The 25,476-nt window shown below is 56.7% G+C and overlaps 1 protein-coding gene across 1 annotated transcript; it reads right to left on the bottom strand.

Annotated features, from left to right (window-relative positions):
- Positions 1-2,984: 2,984 nt before the first annotated feature.
- Positions 2,985-21,712, bottom strand: RAPGEFL1 (Rap guanine nucleotide exchange factor like 1). Its single transcript, XM_055131540.1, has 15 exons — positions 20,797-21,712; positions 17,850-17,928; positions 16,784-16,919; positions 16,503-16,600; positions 11,153-11,265; positions 10,802-10,969; positions 8,330-8,427; positions 8,116-8,238; positions 6,842-7,020; positions 6,657-6,747; positions 6,271-6,321; positions 5,668-5,755; positions 5,451-5,515; positions 4,826-4,880; positions 2,985-4,669 (listed from the first exon to the last, which is right to left on the bottom strand). The coding sequence occupies exons 1-15, from the start codon at positions 21,317-21,319 to the stop codon at positions 4,545-4,547; spliced, it is 1,992 nt and encodes a 663-aa protein (XP_054987515.1). The 5' UTR covers positions 21,320-21,712; the 3' UTR covers positions 2,985-4,544.
- Between the last annotated feature and the right edge of the window lie 3,764 nt (positions 21,713-25,476).

Raw genomic sequence — 25,476 nt, 5'->3', positions numbered from 1 at the left:
GTCAGGGACACACAAAGTAAGCATCTTTACCCCCTGTGCTCACGCTCCGGCCCTGAGGCTCTTATTTTAACCGGCTGAATGTATTTGTTAGGCACTGCCTTCCCCATGCCAGATACCCGGTAGGCACCAGTGAACAGGGGCTCATTCTGGTGAGTGCCTGAGAATGAAGCCGATGCACAAAGTGTGTAAGATGTCTGGTAAAAGTGGGTGGTAAAAATTTCTTGAAATTTCAAGAAAATTCAAATAGTATAGGATTAATGGGACTGGAGCAATAGCACAGCGGGTAGGGCGTTTGCCGACCTGGGTTCGATTCCCAGCATCCCATATGGACCCCTGAGCACCGCCAGGAGTAATTCCTGAGTGCAGAGCCAGGAGTAACCTCTGTGCATCGCCGGGTGTGACCCAAAAAGCAAAAGCAAAAAAAAAAGTATAAGGGTTAAAACACTTGCCTTGCACATGCCTGATCCATGTTCAAGTCCCAACACCACATATAGTTCCCCAATCACTGCCAGGAGTGATCCCTGAGCACAGAGCCAAGAGTAAGCTCTGAGCACCATTAGGTGTGGCCCAAACCTCCTCCAAAAAGGAAAGAAAACGATGGGTGTTTGATGATTGTATGACTGAAGATCAAACATGAAAGCTTTGTAAGTGTATCTCACGGGGAATCAAAAAAAAGGGGGGGGTAGAAAGAAATAATAATAAAATAATAAAATAAAATTAACATTCTGAATAAAAAATAGAAAAAGTAATGTGGAATTCATGCCCAATTCAATCAGCTTAATCAATGACTGAATAAATAGCAGTACTCCTACACTATTAAAAAATAAAAAAGGAAAGAAAACAGAGGAGGATTAAGGCCATAGTATAGCAGTATGCGACTAACCAGGGTTCAACTCAGATGGATCCCCCTGAGTCTGGTCAGGACTGATTCCTGAGCACAAAAACCAGGAGTAAACCCAGTGCACCACTGGGTATGGACCAAAAACAGAATCAGGGGCCAGAGTGATAGTATGGTGGGTAGGGCATTTGCCTTGCATGCGGCTGACACAGGTTCGATCCCCGGCATCCCATATGGTTAATGTGCACCGCCAGGAGTAATTCCTGAGTGCAGAGTCAGGGGTAACCCCTGAACATTGCCAGGTGTGACCCAAGAAGATCAAAACTCCCAAACAAACAAAACCCCTACAAAGTTTCTTCCTCATAAGTGAATGGTTGTCATTGTTGGGCATGTCCTCCGGGGACCATGGGCTATTCCTTTCTAATTGTTTTCCCCTTTGGTTTTTGGACCAACCTGATGGTGCTGGGGCTACTTTTGGCTCTGTGGATGAGGATCACTCCGGTGATGCTCAGGGCCCTCTTGGTACTGGGGGTGGAATTGGGGTCAGACACATGTTACCGCCCTACCCCTGTACTATCTCGCCGGCGGCTCTTGGGTGTTCCTTCTAGTAGACACTGAACATCTTACCAAAGTGGCCGCATCAGTTCACACTCCCATTAGCCGTGTGTCAAGATTCTGGTTACTCCACACCCTCCTGCTACTTGGTTTTGCCACCTTTTCTCTGAACTTTCTTTTTCTTTTTTCTTTTTTGTGGGGGGGACGTTGGGATCACACCTGGCAGTGCTCAGGCCTTATTCCTGACTCTTGATCAGGGATCACTATTGGCAGGGCTTGGGGACCATCTGGGGTGCTGAGGATCGAACCCACCTTGGCCATGTGCAAGGCAAGCGTCCTACCCACTGTACTATCACTCCACCTCCTCCTCAATTTTTTTTTTTTTAGGGAGTATGGTAGAAGTGGAGAGAATTCTCCTGGGGGTCACTCCTGATGCTCCCCCAGTCAACTGGCTTGAATGGTTTGATGCTGGGGCTTCCATGTTGCTGGGGCCCTGAGGCACCAAAGGCCCCCAGGGTCACCCCAGCAATACTCAGGGGGCTTCAAGGACTATATCCAGCAGTGCTCCGGGGCTCTGCACTGTGTTAGGGATTGCACTGGGGTCTTCACATATAAGCAGACCCCCTGAGGCCTGTGCTCACCCCCACCCCAGCTTCACCCCTCTTTTCAGGTCCCATCTGATTCAGATTTGGAAGATAGCCCTGTGAGACCCCATCGAGGACCAAGGAATGGGGTTCCAGGTGGATCTGAGAAAGGCAGCCGAGAGGCCAGGCCAAAGGCTGCATGGTCACCCAGCAGGGCAGAAGAGCCTCTGGACTCTGTGCCCATGAACAAGCCATTGCGAATGGGATTGTCCAGGACCTGGAACTGGCCACTGGCCAGAGGACTGGCCAATGAGACAGCTGGGAGAGAGTGAAGGAGACACCTAGAAGGGGCCGACATACTTACCTGGCAGGAGACAGGCCAGGAGCATGGAGGAGCATGGAGGACGAGCCCAGACCTTGGCCTTGAGGCCCAGGAGGGCGATAATCCTGAGCACAGACTCAAAGGTGACTGCAGGATGTGTGGGAAGGACAAGGGCGTGTCCAGGGCGCTCAGAGCTCCGTGCTCACTGGGGTCCACAGAGCTGTGTGAAGTGCGGGCACTGTCCACAGTGGGCAGATCCGGTCATGCTCCTCACTGGCCCTGTAACTCGGACCGCAGGCGGGGACCGTTCCATCTGCGCCCACATCCCCTCACGCTGAGAACCAGACTGGATCCCAGATCTCCCAGGTGGGCCGGGACATGGTACAAGTCACTTTTTTGGTTTGTTTTGTCATGGGGCCACACCTGGCAATGCTCAGGAGTTACTCCTGGCTCTGTGCTCAGGGGACCCTATAGGATGCGAAGGATTGAACCCGAGTTGGCCCTGTGCAAGGCAAGAACTTTCCCCTCTGTACTATCGCTCCGGGCCCCCTCCTCTCTTCTGAGTGCACACTCTGAGGGACACGTCTACGACACTTCAAAGTCACCCCAGGACCACCCTGTTCAACCTGGAGCACAGTCCTTCCCCCATTTCCCGGTGCAAAGACGGAAGGAAGAACAGCAGGAGTCTTGATTCAGAGACTTTATCGCCTTCTCCACCCAGTAGTTTCAACGACAGCTGGGAGGGGCAGTACACAGGGTTCACTCTGTTAAAGCTGTGGGGTGCGGGGTGGGGAGCGGCAGGGGCAGGGCTGGGGGTGGCAGCGTTCGTTCGGGAGGGCTGTAGGAGCCGGACGTGGGGAGGCGGCAGGAGGGACACGGCCAGTTGCAGGGAGGAGTCTGGGGACAGGAAGGGGGGCCCTGGTCTCGGGCTGCGCCTGTGTGTGCATGGGTAGGGCCGGGGGCTCTGCGGGGGTGGGGGTGGGGGGCAAGAACAAGACAGGGGCTGTATAAAAGGGACTGTACAACATGACCTATGATACACTGTTTACATATGGTACAAGGTTCTCTCCCTCCTCGAGTTTTAAAAAATAAATGTACAATTCCAGAGCTTTGGGTAAAAAATATATACACCCTCAGAGCAGGAACAGCTGCGGCTGCCACCGCAGCCTCCTCAGAAGGGAAAGAGGCGGTCCCCGAGGCGGGGGGAACCTCGCCCATAGCCGCCAGCAGCCCTTCTGCCCTGGACGCTGCTGCAGGCCGGGGCGGGCGGGAGACGGGCTGCAGGCCTGGCGAGAGGCTAGCTTTACCTTCACCGGCTCTGCCATCCCTCCCTCTGCCCCCCTGCACTTTTGGGGGACTGCCTGCCCCGGGTTCAGGGGTTCACCCCACCCCGGTTCTAATGGGGAGGACAGACGGAGAGTCAAGACAGGGAAAAGGGCAGAGATGGTGTTGTGGGGTCATTCACCGGGGCCAGAAGGGAAATGGTAATTCCCTTCCGCGCAGTGAGACACTCCCCCCCCAGAATCGGGGTGTGGGCTGTGGGTACCCTTTGCTCTCGATTCTGCCGCACCCCACGCCACTGCTCTGCAGAGGGAGGGTCCTGGAGGCAACTGAGGCCTGTTTCCCTGAGCATCGTTCACCCTCTCCTTGGCGCGGCTCGGCTGGGGGACCCCCAAGGGCTGCCCGGTAACCCCTCCCACCTGCTGCCTCCAGCTTCGCCCACCAGCCTGGGACGGCGGGCAAGGGAGTGACGGGGTGGGGCAAGCACACACCCTCCTCACTGGCCCCGGGGCAGAGAGGACACGGGTAGCACCAACCAGAAGGATCACTGCGGACACACTTACACAAGTGCACATGCTCGCGCACGCACACACACACGTACACACACACACCATCTTTCCAGGGGGTACATCCAGGGGGGTCCCAGTCTGTCTAGGGAGGAGCCGGAGGACAGGTCGGGGGAAAGTCTGCCTGACACACCCACAGTTCCAACCAGAGAGCACGAGCAGGTGCACACAGAGAGGCCCCCTGCCCGCCTTCCCTGGTGGTCCGGACTTGAGGGAGCAAGGGGCAGGCGCTTTCAGCAGGGTGGACAAGGCCTGAGGGCCAGGGAGAAGTCTGCCCAACTCTTGCCTGTGGGCAGGAAGTCGGTCCGGGGACAGGGGCCAGAGGTGGGCCGGGACATGGTACAAAGTGCTTGAGTGCCAGGTGTCCTTGGAGCCCGGGGGCCGCGCGGAGCCCGAGCTCACTGACTGTTCGCCTCCAGCTTGTAGGAGAGCTCGAAGAGGAGGTTCTGGTTGTCGATGACCTGGAACTGGCGCACGTAGGCCTTGATCTGCAGGTGATGGGGAGACGCGTCCATCTCCAGGCCTGGGGGGCGGGAGGCAGCAGGGAGAGGGGCTCAGGCTTCCAGCCGCACCCCCACCTCGCCCCACGCCCGCTGGGAGTGCCGCTGGGGGTGGGGGGGCATGGGGAGGCGGGGGGATGGGGGCCCTGGCCTCGCAGTGCTCGAGAGCAGTTACTCACACAGGGGCCGGCTCCGGTACTTGCGGACCGTCCTCACTTTTTCGGCCACTGAATGCTGGGAGATGGGAAAGGAATGAGCCCAGAATGAGCCACAGGAATGTGTCCCTCTCCCACGCGCCCCCCTCCTCCTCCAATTGCCTCGACTTCACCCCCTCCCGGACCGAGTCTGGAGGGTCGCTAAAGAATCAAAGGAGGGGCCTGGAGCACATCGGATAGGGCGTTTGCCTTACACGTGGCCGACCCGGGTTCAATTCCCAGCATCCCATATGGTCCCCTGAGCACTGCCAGGGGTGATTCCTGAGTGCAGAGCCAGGAGTAACCCTTGTGCATCGCCAGGTGTGACCCAAGAAAAGCAAAAAAAAAAAAAAAATCAAAGGAGAGGGTGTAAGGAGGGGGTGACATGGAGGGGTGGAGGCAGAGTGGCCCCCGAGCTGCCTGCCAGCTCTGCCACCCGTGGGTGGCTTGCCACAGAGATGCTACCAGGGAGACAGCCGGGAGTCTGTCAGGCAAGCTGGGCGCCATGGGGCAAGGCTGTGATCCTGGGGAGGTGCCAGGAGGCGGAGGGGGTTGCGGGGAGCATGCCAGCCCCCCACTTGTGGGACTCGGAGCTGGCACTGCCACTCACCAGCTTCTCGATGTTCACCAGGCCATCAACAAGAGTCTTGCTCCCCTCATGCAGGAAGGTCAGGTCTAGGGCACAGGGCAGGGGTCCCACGTGAGTGGGAGGGAGGGAGGCTTCAGCCCAGGGCCCCTCGCCTCCCGAAGGCCCCTCCGGTGGGGTGTGTATGTGGGGGGAGCTCCTGCGGGGGGGCTGGGAGGGCGGGGCTGCAGAGGGGCCTCACCTTTGAGGATCAGCGGCACGAAAGGAATGACGGGAGGCTGCATCTTGGAGATGATCTCTCGGTAGCTCTTGTGGTTCCTGCAGGGGTCCTGGGGAGAAGGGCACTGCTAGGCCCGGTGTCCCCCCCGCCCCCCGCAATTCTCCAACCCCCACACTCCCTGCACCCTACCCAGAGCCCCTGTCAAACGGGCATCACATAGCAGGGGGGCTGGGCTGGGCAGCTCTCCTCTTTCCTCCAGGTAAACGGGGCAGCAATCCTTCCCCCCCACCCCCCCACCCCCCGCCTCCTGGTGGTGGTGAGGGGAGGGGCAGGGAGGGAACTGGGGGCACAAAAAATGCTCCAGGGGTTGGAGCGATGACACAGTGAGTAGGGCATTTTGCCTTGCACGTGTTCAACCCAGGTTCGATTCCCAGCATCCCATATGGTCCCCTGGGCACCACCAGGAGTAATTCCTGAGTGTAGAGCCAGGAGTAACCCCTGTGCATCGCCGGGTGTGACCCAAAAAGAAAAAAAAAAGAAAAAAAAACGCTCCGAAGGAAGAAGGTCTTTGGCCACTGAGTTGCTGGCCCAGGCCGGTGGGTGCCAAGAGCCAAACCCACTCACCGTCAGGTTCTCAAATTTGCGGAACAAGTTCTTGAATTTCCCTGGCAGCTTCTGCGGGAGAAGGAAGGAGAAGGAATGTCGGAGTGGGGCTCCTTGGGTTTCCGGGGAGGGTTTTGGACCAATCCACAGCAGGTGGGGGGAGGGCCTGAGTTTTGCAGGGAGCCCGAAGAGGCTGGCCAGCAGGGTGGTGACGGGGTCCTGGGGGTTTAGAATTCGCCTGGCAGAATGAATGGGCCTGGGGAAGTCCAGGACAGTGCCAAAAGAGGGCGCCTCCTGCCACCTGGAAGCCCCGGCGGGGGCACACCTGGCGGGCACCTGGAGGCGGCGGCGGCGGCGGCGGGCTAGCCCCGCTGCTGCCTGCGAGATCGTCGAGCAACCGGACTCACCTCCCAGGTGAGCCGCAGGCGGCCAACGGCGGCGTTGTCCAGCCCCATGACCACGGCGTAGAAGGACAGCAGGTCTTGGTTCTGCTTGCAGCTGCGGGGGCGGGAGGCGGGTGAGCCGCGCGCGCGTGGCCGTGGCCGTGGCCGCCGCCGCCCGCCGCCCCCTCCTCCGGGCGGGCCGCACTCACATGGCCGCGATCTTGATGAACTTCTTCAGCAGCTGCGCGCGCTTGCCCGGGGCCTCGCAGAGCAGCACCTCGGTGGCCACCCAGTGCGTGACCTCGCTGCAGCGCTGCAGCAGCAGCTCCAGGTTGGCGGTCTCGCGGCGCCCGCGCTCCCCGTGGAACACGTAGTCCACGAACTCCAGCTGCGCCCCCGGGGGACAGCCAGCGCGGGGGGGCGCGGGGGACACGCAGGGCCAGGCGGGAGGGCGGGGGCGGGAGAGCCGGGAATGGGGGGAGGGAGGGAGGGGGACAGGAGAGCAAAAGAAAAAAAATTTAAAAACGGGGAAGGGGGGGACAGGAAAGCAAAAGAAAAATTAAAAACGGGGGGTGGGGAAGACAGAATGCAGCAGAAGAGGGGGACGGAGAGAGAAGCGACATCAATATTCTACCAGCTATTGAGGCATTTGCAAAGGCTGACTAATCCGCACCACAGCCATCTGACAGCCGGGATTGGCACTGCCTTATTTTGAGTAGATTTCTTTTTTTTTTTTTTTTAATTTTGTTTTTCAGCTCTTCCGGCTGGAACCCAGGGCCTCACATATGCAAGGAATGTGCTCTACCCTGAGCCACATCGTTGGTCCTAAAAGTGGTTATAGACGGGCCACGGAGATACTGCAGGGGGCAAGGGGCTTGCCTTGCACGCAGCCATATAAAGCTCTCTCTCACACACACAAACACACACACACACACACACACACGCACGCACACACACACAGGCGGCCATTCCTAGGGGAGCTCAGGGGAACATGCAGTACGATGGATGGACTCCAAGCCTTCTGCGTACAAAGCCTGTGCCCAGCCCAGCTCCATAGAGAGGGCCCCGGAGCCACCGCCACCCCGGCAGCTATTTCTAAAAGACTGCACTGGGGCCAGAGAGAGAGTTCAACGGGTAAGGCACTGGCCAACCAACCCAGGCTCGATTCCCGGCACACTCCATATGGTCTCAGGCCCACCAGAAATGATTCCCTGAGCACAGAGCCAGGAGTAAACCCTGAGCCCACTACTGGGTGTGTGACCTCCCAAAAGAATACACAAATAAATATAAGAGTGCCCGAAATGGGTCAGGCTTAGTGGTAGCAGCACCTGAATCTTCCCCTAGCGGGGCACCCTCTGCACCTTCAATTTCAGAGGGTGGCGGCTTCCAGGTGAGCCCGGGTTCTTAGCACCAGTGCCCCTCCACATGCCACATCTTTCTGCAGTGTCCCCTGCACAACCCCCCTCCCAGCCCCAGTGCCCACCTCGTGCACACATCTGAACAGCTCCCAGTGGAAGGCAGTAAGGTGGTTGGCAACGTCCTCTGGCTCGACTCGGTGGATCTCTGTGTCCCCTGGAGAGACCTGAATCTCCTCAGGGAGGGGCACCTGGAAGGACACAGGGGCTAAGCGCCACTCTAGAAGTTTCTGCTCCCACCCCTCCCTGTGCCCAGCCGCGGCTGCACGAAGGAGCTCTTACCAGGGCCTCGTAGCTGGCCCGGGTGCAGGCAAACAGGTGGCTGTTGATGCCGAGCGTGGTGAAGACACAGTCCTCGGTGGGCTGCAGGAGGACCTTCTCTGCAGGGGAAAGCAGGGCTGCCCCCACTGCCACAGAGACACCCCGCCCCTCAGGGGTCCCACAAACTCCCAACCCACATGTTTTAGACCAGCCTTTTCCTTCGAGAGTGCCGGAAAGGACCAGGGGGGCTGTAGCATCCTCAGGGCAATTGCTAAGCACTCTCTTGTTGGCTGGAAGAAGGCAGACTGCCAGGGGCTGGAAAGAGAGCTCAAGGGCTGGTCTCCTGCTTTGCACACAAGAGGCAGGGTGAGGGGTGTGTTAATCGCTGGCACCACTTGGTCCCCCAGCACCTCCAGGATGGGGGGGAGCCAGGAAGGGCCCCTGAGCACTGTTGTATGGTGCAAGAACAAAACAAAGCAAAAAAGGTAGATATTCAGGAAGCTGCTGATTAATTAATTTTGGGCGGGGGAGGGGTCACACCCGGTGATGCTCAGGGGTTACTCCTGGCTCATGCACTCAGGAATTACTCCTGGCAGTGCTCGGGGGACCATATGGGATGCTGGGAATCGAACCCAGGTCGGCCGTGTATAAAGCAAATGCCCTACCTGCTTTGCTATCACTCCAGCCCCTGATTTTTTTAAAATTTTTTTTAAAAAAAGGTATAGGAAGCCGAAACATGTTTGGGAATCTCTGTATTTTGTTGCTGTTGTTGTTGGTTTGAGAGCCACACTCAGCTGTACTCAGAACTTACTCCCGGCTCTGTGCTCACAGATCACATTGCTCAGGGGACCCACCTGGAATGCCCAGGATTGAACCTAGGTCAGTCACAGGCAGGGCAACCGCCTTACCTGCTGCACTACCTCTCTGACCCAAGTTTGGGAATCTCTGTTCTAGACTAATGGGGGCTCAGCTTCCCACCAGTTCATGCTGTGTTTGTCTGAATTTTTTTTTTCTTTTTGGGTCACACCTGGTGATGCACAGGGGCTACTCCTGGCTTTGCACTCAGGAATTACTCCTGGTGGTTCTCAGGGGAGCATATGGGATGCTGGGAATCGAACCCGGGTCAGCCACATACAAGGCAAACGCCCTCCCCGCGGTGGTGCTATTGCTCCAGCCCCATTGTCTGAAATTTTTAAGTATTAGAATTTATGTCACTTATAATCTCTCATGAATTTGTAAATTCATGATTTTCATCACTTCATTTTAATTTGTTTTGGGATAGAGCTTGGGGAAGGAGACAGTGGCAAGGGTAGAACCCAGGGATTCTACGAGGAGAGCAAATGTCCTGGCCTTCTAACCTCTTTATTTATTTTCAGATTTTTAGTCACACCCAGCGGTGCTCAGAGCTTACTCCTGGCTGTGTGCTCAGATATCACTCCTGACAGGCTCAGAGGACTATACAGGATGATGGGAATTGAGCCTGGGTGAGCTGTGCCTTTCTGCTGTACCATCACTCCAGGCTTCCCCCCAGATTTTTTCAATACAAAAAAGAATGAAATGCACATTTTGATTCACAGTTCTGGAGTGAGCTCAGATAAAATGCTGGTTTGTTTGATTTGGGTTTGGGATTTATTTTTTGTATTAATTTTGGGCTGCCACACCCGTCAGTGCTGGGGGGGGTACCCCCAGGGCTGTTGAGGGCACCATTCAGTGCTGTGGAACGGATCCAGAATTCTCGAGTGTAAAGCATACTCTCTAGCCCTTTGGGCTATCTCCCTGATCCAGAAATACTTTGTTTTGGGGGGTCATTCCCGACTCCCAGCGCTGTGCTCAGGGCTTCAGGAATCAGCCCTGACTTCCCACATGCAAAGCCTGAGGGGGATACACAGAGGCGTGTACTCAGCCCCATATACACTGAGGGAGTTCTCCAGCCCCAGAAATAAAGCTCTTTTGTTTGTTCTGGGTACACACCCAGTCGTGCTCAGGGCTTCCTCCTCACTCTGTGCTCGGAAATCACTCCTGGCAGGACTGGGGAGACCATCTGGGGTGCCAGGAACCAAACCCTGGACAGGTGCGTACAAGATAAATGTCCTCCCCACTCTACAATCTCTCCAGCCTACAATCATTGTTATTTATTCATTTATTTTAGCTTTGTGGGTCACACCCAGTGATACTCGGAGGTTACTCCTGGCTCGGCACTCAGGAGAATTTCTCCTGGCAGTGCTCAGGGGACCATATGGGATGCTGGAGAACAAACCCGGGTCAGCCACATGCAATGCAAATGCCCTCCCCGCTGTACTATTGCTCCGGCCCCTATGAGCATCATTTTTAACAAGTTCCCAGGTGACACTTGGCAGTGGTCATCCTGGGACATGCTTCAAGAAGCTGGACCTGTAGTTCTGGCCAAGATCTAGAATTCAGTCCTGACCTTTGCCCCAAGGCTTGTGAGGCTCTTCCTCTCCTGCCCTGCCCCGACTCCAGCCCTGCGCTCACCTCCGGAGGAGGCCACGGCCACCAGGATGAGGGACTCCTCTCGGCCCGCTGGCTCCTCCGAGTACTGCAGTTTCTCGGACACGGAGCCCAGGATGTCCTGCACAGAGGCCGAGAGGCGGCTGCGGATGGTGACGTAGGAGTGGTCGGGCATGTAGACCCGACAGAAGACTGCACGGAGACAGAAAGGAGGTTTTTCATCGACGGCAGAGCACGGTGCTGGACAGTCCCCTCTGGGCACCCCGGCATCCCTCAGCCCCCCATATCCCACTAGGATGGCCCCGTTCTACCTCCCCTGGGCCCGACCTCCCCTGAGCCCCTCGCTGGCTCCGCCCCACCAAGGCCAGCACTCACTCTCATCGGAGCCCCGGAAGGCCACTCGAGTCTGCAGGCACGAGTCTATCCGGCGGAAATGGCGGAAGAGGGGCTTCACCTGCTTGCTGGGCGGCTGGCTCTCCTCTGGGGTCCTGGCAGGGGCACACGGAGCATCAGGAAGCACAGCCAGGCCTGGGTGTACCAGGCAGGCAGGCGACAGCAAGGACACCGGGACTGGGTCCAAGGCACTTGGACCGGGTGGAGGGAATACGGAAGGGGATCAGAAGAGAGGACAGTGACCAACGGGACAACTGTCCAAGTCACCCAGATGAAGTGCCACCTCTTCCTTGAATGCCTCTTACATTCACCCCACCAACAAAAGGGTCTTTTTTTTTTTTTGCCTCAACTAGTATAAATGAATAAATAACTTAACTGCAGGAGTTAATGTTTGTATTTGCATCTCATCTATAAGACTGAGAGCTCTGGAGGACTGGGTGTGAGTTTGTGTGTGTGTGTGTGTGTGTGTGTGTGTGTGTGTGTGTCAGGGGGCCACACTTGGCAGTCCTCAGGGGTTACTCCTGACTTTGCACTCAGACTTCACTACTGGTGGGCTCAGGGGACCATATGGGATGCCAAGGCAAGAGCCCTACCGGCTGTCCTATCTCTCTGGCCCGTTCTGAATTCTTACTGAGTTTCTTTTCTTTTCTTTTCTTTTGCTTTTTTTTGGGTCACACCCGGCGATGCACAGGGTTACTCCTGGCTCTACACTCAGGAATTACTCCTGGCAGTGCTCAGGGGACCATATGGGATGTCGGGACTTGAACCTGGGTTGGCCGAGTGCAAGGCAAATGCCCTACCTGCTGTGCTATTGCTCCAGCCCTGAGTTTCTTTTCTTTTCCTTTTTTTTTTTTTTTGAGTGGGGGATCACACCCAGCATTGTTCAGAGCTTACTCCTGGTTCTGCGCTCAGGGATTATTCCTGGTGTGCTGGGGGATCCTGGGGATCCAACCCAGGTCAGCTGCATGCAAGGCAAGCGTCCCACAAATTGTACTATCTCTCTGACCCAGGGCTTACTCCTGACTCTGTGCTCAGTGAATCCCTCCTGGTCCCACTTGGGTATGTAGTACCTGGGATAAAACCTGGGTCAGCCATTTGCAAGGCAAGTGCCTTACCCGTTGTACTACCTACTAGGGTTTTTTTGGCAGGGGGTGGGGTAGGTGGGTGGGTGTGGGTGCTGGGGCCACACCTGGCATTACTCAGGGCTTCGTCTTGGCTCTGCACACAGAGATCACTCCTGGCAGACTAAGAAGACCATCTGGGGTGGTGGGAATCGAACCCAAGTTGGCTGTGTGCGAGGCAAGCGCCCCACCCGCTGTACTAACAGTCCGGCCCCGGTTTTCTATCTTGCAAGATGAACACAGTGCTTGGCACATGGCAGGTGTAGGGCATCAGCTGTTTGCTGAAATGTGCTGACGAGACTTCAGAGACTGGGAAGGAGGCAGACATGCGCGCAGCGGCTTCTCACACCAGGCAGGAAGCGTTAGGTAAGAGCATAGGCACAAAGAGCGTGCTGCCGGGCTGGGGGTGGCGGGGTACAGGAGGGAGGATGCCCGCCCCCCAAAGGAGAACTGGGAAGCTGTCACTGTGAGTGGGCCCCACACAGGTGACAGCAGAAAGGTGGGAGTATATAGGAGCCTAGGGAAGGGGAGGGGGAGGCAGGTTTGGCCAGGAGTGCTGGGGGCGTGTGTGTGGGGGGTGTTGGCCAGGAGGGGCCCCGGCGATGGGAAGGCTAAGCAGAGGACAGGGCAGAAGGCACCCTGAAGGCCATGTGAGGATGTCGAGGCAATTTTGCATCTGCCTCGTAGGCAGTGGGGGCCCTGTGACTGTTTGGGGGACAGGAGCATGATGTCAAGTTGGAAAGACCTTTCTGATGCTATCTTAAGAGGGACGCCAAGCCCTAAGCTCCAGCCGGAGAGCGGAGACTGTGGCAACACGCAGGTGAGGGAGGAGATAAAGGGGCCTTCAGGAGGGCTGTGGAGGAGGGGTGGGGCGGAAACACGCTGCAAGGGCCAGAGGGATGACGGTGGGTGGTGGACAGTGGCTGGCGGCTGGCGGCTGGCCACATGGATTCAGTGGTCTTCTGAAATCTGCTTACTTTAGCTCATGAGAACCAACTGCTGAATGTGGGAGAATTTGGCCCGATGACTTTGAAAAAAAATCAGTCAATGCACGTGGGCCTACCTGGCAGTGCTCAGGGGACTGTCGTGCCAGACATCAAACCCAGACCCTTGAATATGCAAAGCGTGTGCTTAAGCCACACCTCTAGTCATCTAGCCAGCTGACACCTTTGGGGCCTTGGGGTGGGGAATACCTGCCAAGCAGTGCTCAAGAGACTCAGAGGCTTCACCAGTGGGGCCCCACCACCAGGGCCAGTAGTTCAATGCAAGGACTTAAGGATTCGGTGCTGCTCGGACCTTTCGGTGTCATGAGTCATCAGGCCACCCCGGCCGTGCTCAGGGTTGTACTTGGCAACGCTCAGGGAACCACGTGGTGCCATAAATCAGACCCCGGTTGGCACATGTTAGGCATGAGCTCTGATCATTGTACTAATCTTCTAGTTTCTACAACTGACTTTTAAACACAAGCATTTAAAAAGAAAGCACTGTGGCACTGTTGTCCCGTTGTTCATTGATTTGCTCGAGCGGGCACCAGTAACATCTCCATTGTGAGACTTGTAACTGTTTCTGGCATATCGAATACACCACGGGTAGCTTGCCAGGCTCTGCCGTGCGGGCGGGATACTCTCAGTAGCTTGCCGGGCTCTCTGAGAGGGACAAAGGACTCAAACCCAGGTCGGCCGCGTGCAAGGCAAGGGCCCTACCTGCTGTGCTATCGCTCCAGTCCTTAAAAAGAAAGAAAGATTAAAAAAAAAAAAAAGGTTTTCTGTCTCCCTTAAACATGTACTTCTATGTACTTCTAGTCTTTCCTCTCACATCCTCCTAAGTCTCAATAAGAATTTTCTGGTTTTAGGGCCAGAGTGATAATCCAGTGGGTTGGGCACTTGCTTTGCACACAGATGACCTGGGTTCCATCTCCAGCACCCCGTGTGGCCCCCGCAAGTACCACCAAGAATAATTTTTGCGTACAGAGCCAGGAGTAACCTCTGAGTATTGCCAGGTGTGGCCCAAAAAACAAACAAAACGAGTGTGGTAGATGACTCAAAGGACATGAGCATGTGTTTGCATGTAGAAGCCTGGGTTCCATCCCCACACACTGCATGGCCCCCCAAGTACCACCGAGTCCGTGAGCCACACACACACACAAAAAAAAACAAACACCCAAAAAATAAAAAGGAAATATGTGTCCAGCCAAACTACACAAAAAATTAGTTTCCTTCTTGTTTTACTGATATCTATGTTCTTTGGGTAATTTATACCAATCCTACTTATCTGGTAAAAATATGCTCTTGAAGAGAGAGAGACAGAGAGAGAGAGAGAGAGAGAAAGAGAGAGAGAGAGAGAGAGAGACAGCCTTCCATAGAGGCAGGCAGGGGGCGGAGGGTGGGGGTGATGGGAGGGAACCTGGGGCCCCTGGTGCTGGGAAATATACACTAGTGGAGGGATGGGTGTTGGAACACTGTATGACTGAAATCCAGTCATGTTTTATTTTTTTTTGGTTTTTGGGTCACACCCGGCAATGCACAGGGGTTACTCCTGGCTCTTCACTCAGGAATTACCCCTGGTGGTGCTCAGGGGACCATATGGGATGCTGGGATTAGAACCCGGGTCAGCCGCGTGCAAGGCAAATACCCTACCCACTGTGCTATCGCTCCAGCCCCCTGAAATCCAATCATGAACAGCTTTGTGATGGTCTATCTCACAGTGATTCAATTAAAAAGTTTAAAAAATATATGCTCTTGAACCTGCTACGGACTATTCCTTCTCCTAACTGCCTATTTGGAAACACCATGTTGGTAACTTGGAAGCAGTCAATGGCAAAAGAACTTACTCCATGTGGATCAGCAGAAGTTCCAGATCAGGCCTCTATTCCCGGAAGTGTTAGTGGTTAAATATTTACTGTTGAACGGACTAAATGAGTGGATGGAGAATGGCAAAAACTGCCCAGAGGAGCCTGAGTGACAGTACAGCAGTTTGATCCTGGCATCCCCTGAACCCAAAAAGAAAAAAAACAAAAACAAAAAAAAAAAACCAACCAACAACCCTGCCTGAAAACAGAGCTTGTGCTACCCTGCAGTGAGAGAAAGTGACTGAAATAAAACTGTAATTGCCGGGGCTGGAGTGATAGCACAGCGGAGGATAGGGTGCTTGCACATGGCCAACCCGGGTTCGTTCACAGCATGCCATATGGTCCCCTGAGCACCACCAGTTTGTACTTTGTACTCAATTCCTGAGTACAAAGCCAGAAGTAACCCCTGTACATCGCCAGGTGTGACCCAAAACACATACAAAAAAAACTCTGTAGGGCTGGAGCGATAGCACAGCGGGTAGGGCGTTTGCCTTGCACGCCGCCGACCCGGGTTCTAATCCCAGCATCCCATATGGTCCCCTGAGCACCGCCAGGGGTAATTCCTGAGTGCAGAGCCAGGAGCAACCCCTGTGCATCGCCGGGTGTGACCCAAAAAAACCAAAAAAAAAAAAAAAAAAACAAAAAACTCTGTAATCGGGAGTGGGGGTGTGGGTCTTGAGTGAGAGAACAGAGGGGATGGTGCTGGCATGACACAGGGTGCTGGGGCTGGAGCGATAGCACAGCGGGTAGGGTGTTTGCCTTGCACGCGGCCGACCCGGGTTCGATTCCCAGCATCCCATATGGTTCCCTGAGCACCACCAGGAGTGGTTCCTGAATGCAGGAGTAACTCCTGTGCATCGCCGGGTGTGACCCAAAAAGAAAAAAGGAAAAAAAAAAAAAAGATATAGGGTGCTGTACTATTGCTTGCATGTGGCCAGCCCAGATTTGGTTCCTGGCACCCAGTATGGTTCTCCCAAGCCAGCCAAGAGTGTCCCTGAGCACAGAGCCAGGAGCCAGCTCTGAGCACATCTGGATCCAAAACCAAAACCAAACCCCAAGGCCTGTGGAGACTAGAGTAGGTAGGGCCCTTATCTTGCATGTAGCAGACCTGGGTTTGATCCCTGCCACCCTCTATGGTCCCCTGAGCACTGCAAGGAATGATTATTTTTAATAATGGAGGCAAAAGTAATCCCTGAGCTCTGCCAAGTGTAAGCAGCTTCCTCCCCCACCCAACACACACACACAAAACAAAACAAAGCCCAAAAAAACCTGTCTTGGGGCCCAAAGACCAGAGGCAGCCCCGGTAACAGAGAAACACAGTGGGGACCGGGACGGGGCCTGCCTTCCCGGGCCCTCTCCTCACTTCAGCTCCACCGTTTCCACAAGCTGGTGCAGCCTCAGCGTGTCCTCCCGGAGGTCCTGGTACAGGGATTCATCCTTCATGATCAGCAAGTACAGGTCCTGGTGCGCAGAGAGAAAGGCGGTGAGGCCCCGGGGCCCCTCCCCAGCACCCTGCCCTCCAGACCAACACAGGGGCTCCACGTCGACGCTCTCAGCTAGGACAGGGAGAGAAGCCCGGCTCCTCCAAAGGGGCCCGATCCGCAAGGGACGGCCTGCTTCTCCGCCATCCCTTCCCACACCCACCTTGATGATGCGGCCGGCCCCCTCTTCCTCCTGCAGCAGCCCCTGGTAGGTGTCTAAGAAATGCAGGAGCATGGCGAGGCAGGCCTGCTTCCTTCCCAGGCCCTCTGGGCCCTCCTCGCCTCCTGCCCTAACAAAGCTGACCCCGAAGTTAAGAAAAAGCCCGGGCGGTGGGGAGGGGGAGCGGGCAGACAGAGTTGGGGAGACTGGGAAGGAAAGTGGGAGGCGATGGGAGGTTCAATCACCTTCCCGGATCTCCTCTAGGGACAGGGAACCTGTAAGGAGTCAGCGCCCCCTCCCCACCCAGCCCAGCGTTCTGCTGAGAGTAGGTGGGGGTGGCACCTCCTCACAACATCCAGCTCCCGGATCTTGGTATCTTACTTGAGGATACCCTGCCTGTGCCCACCTGGCCTCTGATTGGCTGCTGAAACCACAGTGCTCACTGCAAACCTGACCATCCCTTCTCGCAAGGGCCGGTGTGGCCGTTGCCGAGAGAAGCGGTGATACTGTCCTCCCAGGCTGCCATTTACAATCGGCTCCTAAAATAACTCAGCGAGAAGCTCTGTGTTTACAGGAGACCCTATGAATAGCCCAGCCAGTGGCTTGTCTCTAGCCCACCCGACAAAGGCCCAGGCGTGCCCTGATGTTTACATCACAACCGGCAATAACTCGCTGGGCCACCAGATGTTTAGAGCAGTAATTGGGCAGGGAGAGAGGCACTCTTAATAGAATAATAGCACCTTACACTCAGCACAGGGCCCTGCAGTCTCCAAAGCACTCTGCCCTCTGCCTCAGACAGCCGCCCCCAGGCAGGCAGACAGGTGCCACCTCCCTCTGCTTTACAGAAGAGGAAACTGAGGCCCCAGGAGGTTTGAGGAGCTGCCTCGAGTGAGTGGAGTGAGTCGCACGACTGACTGGTAAGGAGAAGAAAAGTGAGAAGAAAGGCTGGACTGAAACCTGAGAGTGTTTGCTAGGGGAACTTAAACCCTGACCTCAGGGATTGGGGTGGGGGTGGGGGGAAGTGGCTCCCTCCGGACTTCCCACGGGGCTAGCTCCACAGAAAGGATATTACTGGTGTAGCTCCTGCAGGAACTTCTCCGTGGGGAGGAAGAGAGAATGGGTGAGGACGATGTCATCCAGCAGGATATCTGTGGAGATCAATGGGTACCAACTGCTCTCAGGAGGCCTCTTCTGGCTGGACACTCGCCACCTCCCCCGCACCCCCACCCCTCCGCCTTGCCTGGGAGAACACATTCTCAGGAGCCAGGCTAGAGCCCCAGCCACACCTGCCCCATCGTGTTTGGCACACAAGCACACATATACCACACATGCACACACACACTCTCGCATACACACACACGCACACACACACACACGTGTGTGCGTGTGTGTGTGTGTGTGTGTGTGTGTGAAGGTTCTGGGCAGCCGCTGCGGGGGTGGGGGTTGGCAGCTGCCAAGGCAGCTGGAGAGAAGGAGGGGGGTGCCCTTGAAGGCCACTCCCACTTTCTCTTAGCTGTGTGGGAGGCTGGTCAGATAATACATCAAGATTGAAATCTGTCTGAAAAAAAAATGAGGTAGACCGTGCTACAGATCAAGAGAACTTCCCAACGCAGAGGAGCGTGTGTATGTGTGTGTGTATGTAATTATGTGAGTGTATAAGTGAGTGCATAAGTGTATGTGACTGTGTGAGTGTGACTCTGAGTGTGTAAGTCCAAGTGTGTATGTGACTGTGCAGGAGACAGTGTGATAGTATGAATGTGTGTGTGGCTGTGTGAGTGAGTGTGTGTATGTGTGTGTGTGTGTGGTTGTGAGTGTGACTGTCTGAGTGTGTTATTCCCCCTTTTGGACTCCCTAACAGCTCTGAGCTCCAACTGGGCAGGTGGGAACCAGTCTCCTCCCAAGGAGAGGGAGCGACTGCCTTCTCTTTGATCCCCAAGCCCAGAGAGGCCCTGTCTCCGAATGCCCAGAGTTGGAAGGGTTAATGATGGAAGGGCGGAGGGGAGTGGCTCCTCTCACCACCTCTGCCCCTCCACACCCCCATGGGGCCTGGCCCAGCCAGTCAGCCAGGTACAAGGTCGCCCTGACTTGCAGCCAGCCCTGGGGTGGGGCAGGGCCCAGGGAGGGAGCCAGGTGTCCTCATCGGGACGGGTTAGGGCCTAGGTCCCTAGGCACTGCCCCTAGACGGAATCCAGGCTTCTGAGGGCTCTTCCCCAGCCCCCACTTCTAGCCCAGAAGGTGGAGGAGGAGAACCAACAGGAGATCCTCTACTTCTACTCTTCATTTCACAAGAGGGAAACTGAGGCCCTGAGCTGGGAAGGACTTGTCTCGGGCTTGAAGAAGAGTCTCGTCTTGAGGCTCAGTACTCAGTGGGAGACACGCAGGGCACCAGGGGCAAAGGCTCCTGGTCTGAGGAGGCCGAGCAGACATTTGGGAGACTCGGGCTTAGCTTGGGGCTGACTCCTGCTCGCCCCCTGCTCCCCCACCCTTCCCCCTGGGGCGGCCTGGTTATTTTGGAGAGGGTTGGTGGGGCCGCTTAGGCTGATTCTCTGTCACTGTGAGATTCTGAGATGGGTTTGGGGCAGGGTTCCCCAAACCAGTTAGTCTGGGGCTCTAGCCTGCCTGGCCAGATGATATGGGTGGCAGTCAGCTGACTGAGCAGTCTCCCCCCCGGAAGCACCCGGCCCTCATGGCAGAGGGGAGACCATTTCTCCCTACTTCTCTTTTCCTGGCCGTCCTGCTGGGTTCTCACAGGGAGTCTCGGAGGCCCACCTCGGACTGACTGCCAGCTCCTCCGGAATGGGGACATGGAAAGGGGTCACCCAACATGCGTCCAGTGCTCTGCTCACGGCTGAGCCAAGGCCAGAGGCAAAGGAGCCGGGGCAGAGTGGGGGCGTCGCTGCTCTGGGGGCTACCGTTTGGCATCTGTCTCTTCCGAGGCAGGCACAGGTCCAAGGCACAGCCTCCCCAGGGAATGTGTCACAGAGACTCGGGTGTGTGGTGTAGGCGGGAAATTATGGTTAGGAGAGCTCCGTGTGTCTGATATTTTTCTAATTAAATCCAAAAGGTGTCAGCTCCCCAGGGCAACGCCAGCCAGAGCCAAAAAAGAGGGCCCAGGTCTGGCGCGAAGCCAGGGAGTGGAGCCCCGTTCCACACAGCGTGATTAGGGCACGTGGCAGAGAGGTCCTCCAGAAGCTAAGGAGGAACCCCCCCCCTCCCTCCAAGGCCTTCTGCCTCCCAAGCCCCAGACCCTGATGGGCTTAGTGCAATGCCCAGAGTGACACCAGAAACCTCAACTTCAGCTACTAACTGGCAATTTGGGGCATCGGTTTCCTCCACCTCCCCTTAGCAGGGGTGCCGGTGGGGAGTGGTGAAATAGCATCATCGCATTGGGACTAAGCCTCTCAGGGTGTGGTTATGATTTTTTTTTAAAGAGGCCATGCGCGGAGGCCCTCGTCCAGAAGGGCAGGAACCAGGAGGGGCTAGGACCCCAGCAGGCTGCAAGCCCATGATCTCTGGCCAGCCCCTCTCCTCCAACAAACACCTTCTGCACCAGCCCCCAACTCCAACGCCCCCCTTTGCCCCAGCTGCTGAGGACATCGCAACCCTTCTCCTGAACCCAGAGGCAGCTGGGGGCCGGGGCCTGCCTGTCACTGGCCCCCAAGGAGGCCAGCCCCAGCTTCTGTTATTGGGGGCTCCCGGAAGGTCTCCAGGTGGCAGCTTCCATCTCTGTGCCTTAGGCCCTGATTTGGGGCCCTGGAAGGAGCAGCCGAAATATGCGGGGGTGGGGGAGGGAGAAGGGGGTGTTTCGGAGAGAAAGAGGGCTCAGCGCCTTGTCTTGTCCAGTGGGTGAGGCTGCTAGGGAGGAGGCTGGGACTGTCACTCCCCTTCTGGTCCTGGCATGGACCCCCCCTCCCCAGCTTCACCACGCAAGGTGACACCCGAGGCTCGGGCCTGCCTTGGCCCCATTCTCCCACACGACCCTCCACCCGGCCACTCTACACGAGCCTGCTCCTTACCTGAGGCGCCGCCGCTCTCCCGGGTGGCCCCTCCGGCCAGCCGCTCCAGGACCCGGTTCAGGAGATGCTCCGGCCGCTCGGGGCCGCCCAGGGGGGCCCAGGGCGGCGAAGTCAGGGGCTCGCCGGGGGACAGCTCGTCGGAAGAGTAGGAGGAAGGGGAGCGCAGGGGCCCCCCTCCCCCGAGCGGCCCGGGCCCGGGCACCTCCTCCAGCTGCAGCCAACAGGGCGCCCCGCTGCCGAGCTCCTCGGCGACCCCCGCCGGCTCTCCCGCGTCCTCCTCGGGGGGCGGCTCCAGCCCCGGCTCTGCGGGGGGCTCCCGGAGGAAAGCTGGGAGCAGCAGGCGAGACACGCTCTGACGCCGCTGCAGCGGCCGCGCTCCCGCCGCCGGCCCGCCGCCCCCGCCGGGGCCCCCGCCCCCTCCGGGCCCGCCGCAGCAACCCGGACCCCCGCCGGGACCCCCCGCCACCGCTCGCCCCGCCAGCTGCGACGTCTGCTTCTTCAAAAATTTCTCCAGCGGCTTCATGCCCCCCCCACCCCGCCCCTGTCCTCCAGGGCCGCCGGGGGACCCAGGTGTCCCAGGCGCGGGCGGGGGGGGCGGGGACACGGTGCTCAGAGCCGGGGGTGGGGGACCGATCGCGGGGCCGTGCCAGGAGCCGGACGGGGGGCGAGAGGTGGTCGAGGCTCGCTGGCCTGAGTCCAGTGGCCAGTGGCCGGGGGAGGTGCCAGCGGGCAGGAGTGGCCGCTCTCAGCAGCCCCCCATGCCGGCGGCAGCTCGCACGCGGCCCGGAGGGTGGGGAGCTGCGGGGCCAGGGCCCCCCCCCCACCGGCTCTGTGCTCCTGGGCCGGGCTGCGGCGACAGAGGCAGCGGGCGTTGGACGCGGCGGCGGCGGCGGCGGCTGCGCTCCTGGCCGCGGGGGAAGGTGGCAGAGCCGAGACCGCGCCCCCGCCGCAGGCCCCGCCCCGGGCCCGCCCCCAGCGCCAGGCCCCGCCCCCGCCCTGCCCGGGCCCGCCCCCCGGGCCGCGCGACTGCCGAGCTGGGGCGCGGGGGCTGACGGCGAGTGGGCCAGCGTGCGGCCGGGCTCAGGGCGGTGGCAGACGTTTCGGGCAGGGAGTGACTGCCCTGTGGAGGCGAGTCCCTGCCGGGGGTGTGCGGGGAGGGGGACTGACCTGGACTCAGTATTGTTCCACCTGGCCCGTCTTCTGCTCCTCCTACCTGTGTCCCGGTGAGGGCTCCCGGGTGGGGTGCTCGGAACTACCTACCTGTATCCAGGTGAGGGCTCCCCAGGATCGCTGATTGGGTGTCCATCTCTCTCAGCCCTGGCAGCCTGCTCTGTGGTCATATTCACGAGAGTACGTGGTCTTTATCTTCTTTCTGGGAGAAGAGCTGGCTTCTTATTGGGCGAATGGGTGTGAGTGCTAGGGGCGGTGCCCAGTTGCCCTTTCTGGTAGGGCATAAAAGGTGGTGAGGGCCTGGCCTCGAGGGGCAGGTAATGGCAGGCAGCTTGGAGCCAGGCAGGGAGCAGCAGGTTGTGGCAGGCCTAGTTAGGGTGAGGAGAAGCAGGAGGCCATGGGGAGGGGTGCACAGGGGCACTTGAAGAGAGTTGGCGGCAGGAGAAAGCATAGCGCTGGAGACGCGCTCCCTCGCGGCTCCCTCGCTCCATCTCCAGGATGGCCCACCCACATCAGCCACACAGAGCACCCCCAGCTCTACAGCTGAGGAGTGGGGAAAAGTGCTAAATTTGCACCGAGTCAGCTGCCCATGCCAAGCACATGCTGTTCGTTGTCTACAGAGGGCGCCAGAGTGTGTGTGTGTGTGTGTGTGTGTGTGTGTGTGTGTGTGTGTGTTGGGGTGAAAGTTAGTGAACCGCACAGTGTAAGCACAGTGTAGTGAGGGGGCGCACTGGCACCAAATTCCGGCTGGGTGAGGCTCCTTGGACCCAGTGTCACCGTTTATTCACTGGCACCAGGCAGGAACAGGAATGCTAAAGGCTGTGAGAGTGGCGGTGGCACTGAACAAGGCGCGGACTGTACACATGTCACTGTGCATATCTGATCCCATGTATGCTAGAACATGTGTTCACAGAGATGGAGTGTTGCATACCCATCTGTTTGTGAATGTGCAGGGGGAGCAGATGAAAAGGAGAGCATCATTTGATGAAGAAATCTCCGGACTAGACAGTCAAGGATGTTGGTTCAAACAAACTGATGTTTCCTGGGCTCCCTGTTGGCTACCCCAATACCCCAGGGGCTACAAGGGGGAACTGGCTAAAGTGACTTGGAGCGACCAGGCATTTTATGAACCGAATGGGGAGAAGGGAGGGCTCCCCTCCCAGCACATGCCACAGTTACCAGATTAAGCTGGTTGCCTTGGTAACATCCTCTCTGGGCAGGATTTGGGATTGTTGGTTGGGAAGGGGAAAGAACTGGGGAGGGCGGAGGGTGAGGGAGCTGGAAATAAAAAGGGCAGAGACTTTGGGAAACTGAAACCTGGAGCAAGTGATCCAAGATATCAGACAGACTCAGCGATGGGTGAAAGCCGGTAGCTAGTTAAGGCTTGCTGAAAATGGTTCCCATCAGCGGAACTTTTCAGAATAACTCATATCCTGACCACACCCAGATGAAGTCAAATCAATTACATTAGATTTCTGAGGTAGGACCAAGATTTACGGTATATTTTTTCTCTGGGGCTTGGGGGGATTTAGACCACAACTCAGTGGTCTCAGGGTTCACTCCTGGAGGTGCTGGGAATTGAACTATGATTGACTGCATGACCTTATTGCTCTGTACTATCTCTCTAGCTGAATTTGTGGTACTCTTAAAAAGAGTTGGAGTGGGGCTGGAGTGATAGTTCATCAGGTAGGGCATTTGCTTTGCATGCGGCCGACCCGGGTTCGATTCCCAGGATCCCATATGGTCCCCTGAGAACCGCCAGGAGTTAATTCCTGACTGCAAAGCCAGGAGTAACTCCTGTGCATCGCCAGGTCTGACCCAAAAAAAGCAAAAAAAAAAAAAAAAAAAAGGTTGGAGTGATAGTACAGGGGATAGGGTGCTTGGATCCCATCTGGGCTCAATTCCTGGCACCCTATGTGGTACTCTGAGCCCCACCAGGAGTGATCCCTAAGTAGAGCCAGGAGTAAGCCCTGAGCACCACTAGGTATAGCCCAAAAATACCAAGATGAATAAAGAGATCTTAAAGGGATTCAGTTGAAGGGCCAGATAGTACAGCGAGTAGGGCACTTGCTTTGCACGTGGCCAACCTGGATTTGACCTTTCGCATCCCATATGATCCCCAAGCCCCGCCAGGACTGATCCCCGAGTGCAAAGCCAGGAGTAACCCCTGAGCACCACTGGGCATGGCCCAAAAACCAACATAAATCTTTTTTTTTTCTTTTTTGAGTCACACCCGGTGATGCACAAGGGTTATTCCTGGCTCTGCACTCAAGAATTACCCCTGGCGGTGCTCAGGGGACCATATGGGATGCTGGGAACTCAAACCCAGGCCGGCCACGAGCAAGGCAAACGCCCTACCCACTGTGCTATCACTCCAGCCCCAACATAAATCTTTAAGTCACAGTTGAAAATAACTGGGGCCAGAGAGACAGCACAGCATGTAATGTGTTCGCCTTGCATATAGCTGACCTGGATTCTGTCCCAGCATCCTGTATGGTCCCCAAGCACTGCAAGGAGTGATTACTGAGTGCAGAGTCAAGAGTAACCCCTGAGGAGAGACTCTCCAAACAATAATAGTGAGTTTTGTTGAAATATTGTATGCAATCAAAGTGAAAGTAAAGTGAAATTTATTAGTTACACAGGCGGGGGGGGGGCTTAGGGTGGGGGAGCTAGGGGCGTGGGGGGGTTTGGGGTGTGAGGGGGCGGGGTGGAGCTATACTGGGATTCTTGGTGGTGGAATATGAGCACTGGTGAAGGGATGGGTATTCGAGCATTGTATAACTGAGATTTAAACCTGAAAACTTTGTAACTTTCCACATGGTGACTCAATAAAAAATTAAAAAAAAATCAATATAAAAAAAAAAAGAGTAACCCCTGAGCATTGCCAGGTGTGGCCCAAAAATTAAAAAAAAAAAAAAAACTCTTGGTGTGTGTGTGGCGGGCGGGGGGGGGGATGGTCGGGAAACTCTACCCAAATGGGCCGTAGAGATTGGAAGATGATTCAGGGATTCTAAGTCCTTCATATTGTCACCCACATGGTAGGGATGGGCTTTTTTTTTCCTTTTGGGTCACACCCGGCGATGCTCAGGGGTTACTCCTGGCTCAGCACTCAGGAATTACTCCTGGCAGTGCTCAGGGGACCGTATGGGATGCTGGGAATTGAACCCGGTTCGGCTATGTGCAAGGCAAACACCCTACCCGCTGTACTATCGCTTCAGCCCTGGGATGAACTGACTTTGGGGAGGATGGCTGGTACCTCACCATCATGGAAAAAAGAGGAAGAGGGAGACTGACTCTGAAGAGGCAGGCAAACAACTTCAAGGGTACCCTGGGAACTTCTAGGAGAATGGGCGGCAAGCTGATCTGTGCTGTCTACCCTGAGTGCCCGTTACACTCCCCCCTCCTCCTTCCTGCCCATCGAGAAGCAGGCTGGGAAGACAGAACCTGGGGGCTTTGCTGAGCTTGAGTTCTTCTTGCTGAGCTGGTTACCAGGGCAACAGAGAGAGCAAT

The sequence above is a fragment of the Sorex araneus genome, chromosome 3, assembly GCF_027595985.1.
Source record: "Sorex araneus isolate mSorAra2 chromosome 3, mSorAra2.pri, whole genome shotgun sequence".
Taxonomy (NCBI): domain Eukaryota; kingdom Metazoa; phylum Chordata; class Mammalia; order Eulipotyphla; family Soricidae; genus Sorex; species Sorex araneus.
Note: the sequence above shows the minus strand (reverse complement) of the source record. Positions and strands in the feature narration are given on the sequence as shown.

Bases quoted from the DNA above. Each gene is read 5' to 3' on its own strand.
- RAPGEFL1 (XM_055131540.1), bottom strand. From the start codon at position 21,319: ATGAAGCCGCTGGAGAAATTTTTGAAGAAGCAGACGTCGCAGCTGGCG. The intron at 8,428-10,801 runs GTGAGCGCAGGG...TTTCCCCTGCAG, and splicing joins GGCCGTGGCCTCCTCCGGAG to AGAAGGTCCTCCTGCAGCCC. The intron at 5,516-5,667 runs GTGAGGCCCCTC...CCTGTGCCCTAG, and splicing joins CGTGCCGCTGATCCTCAAAG to ACCTGACCTTCCTGCATGAG.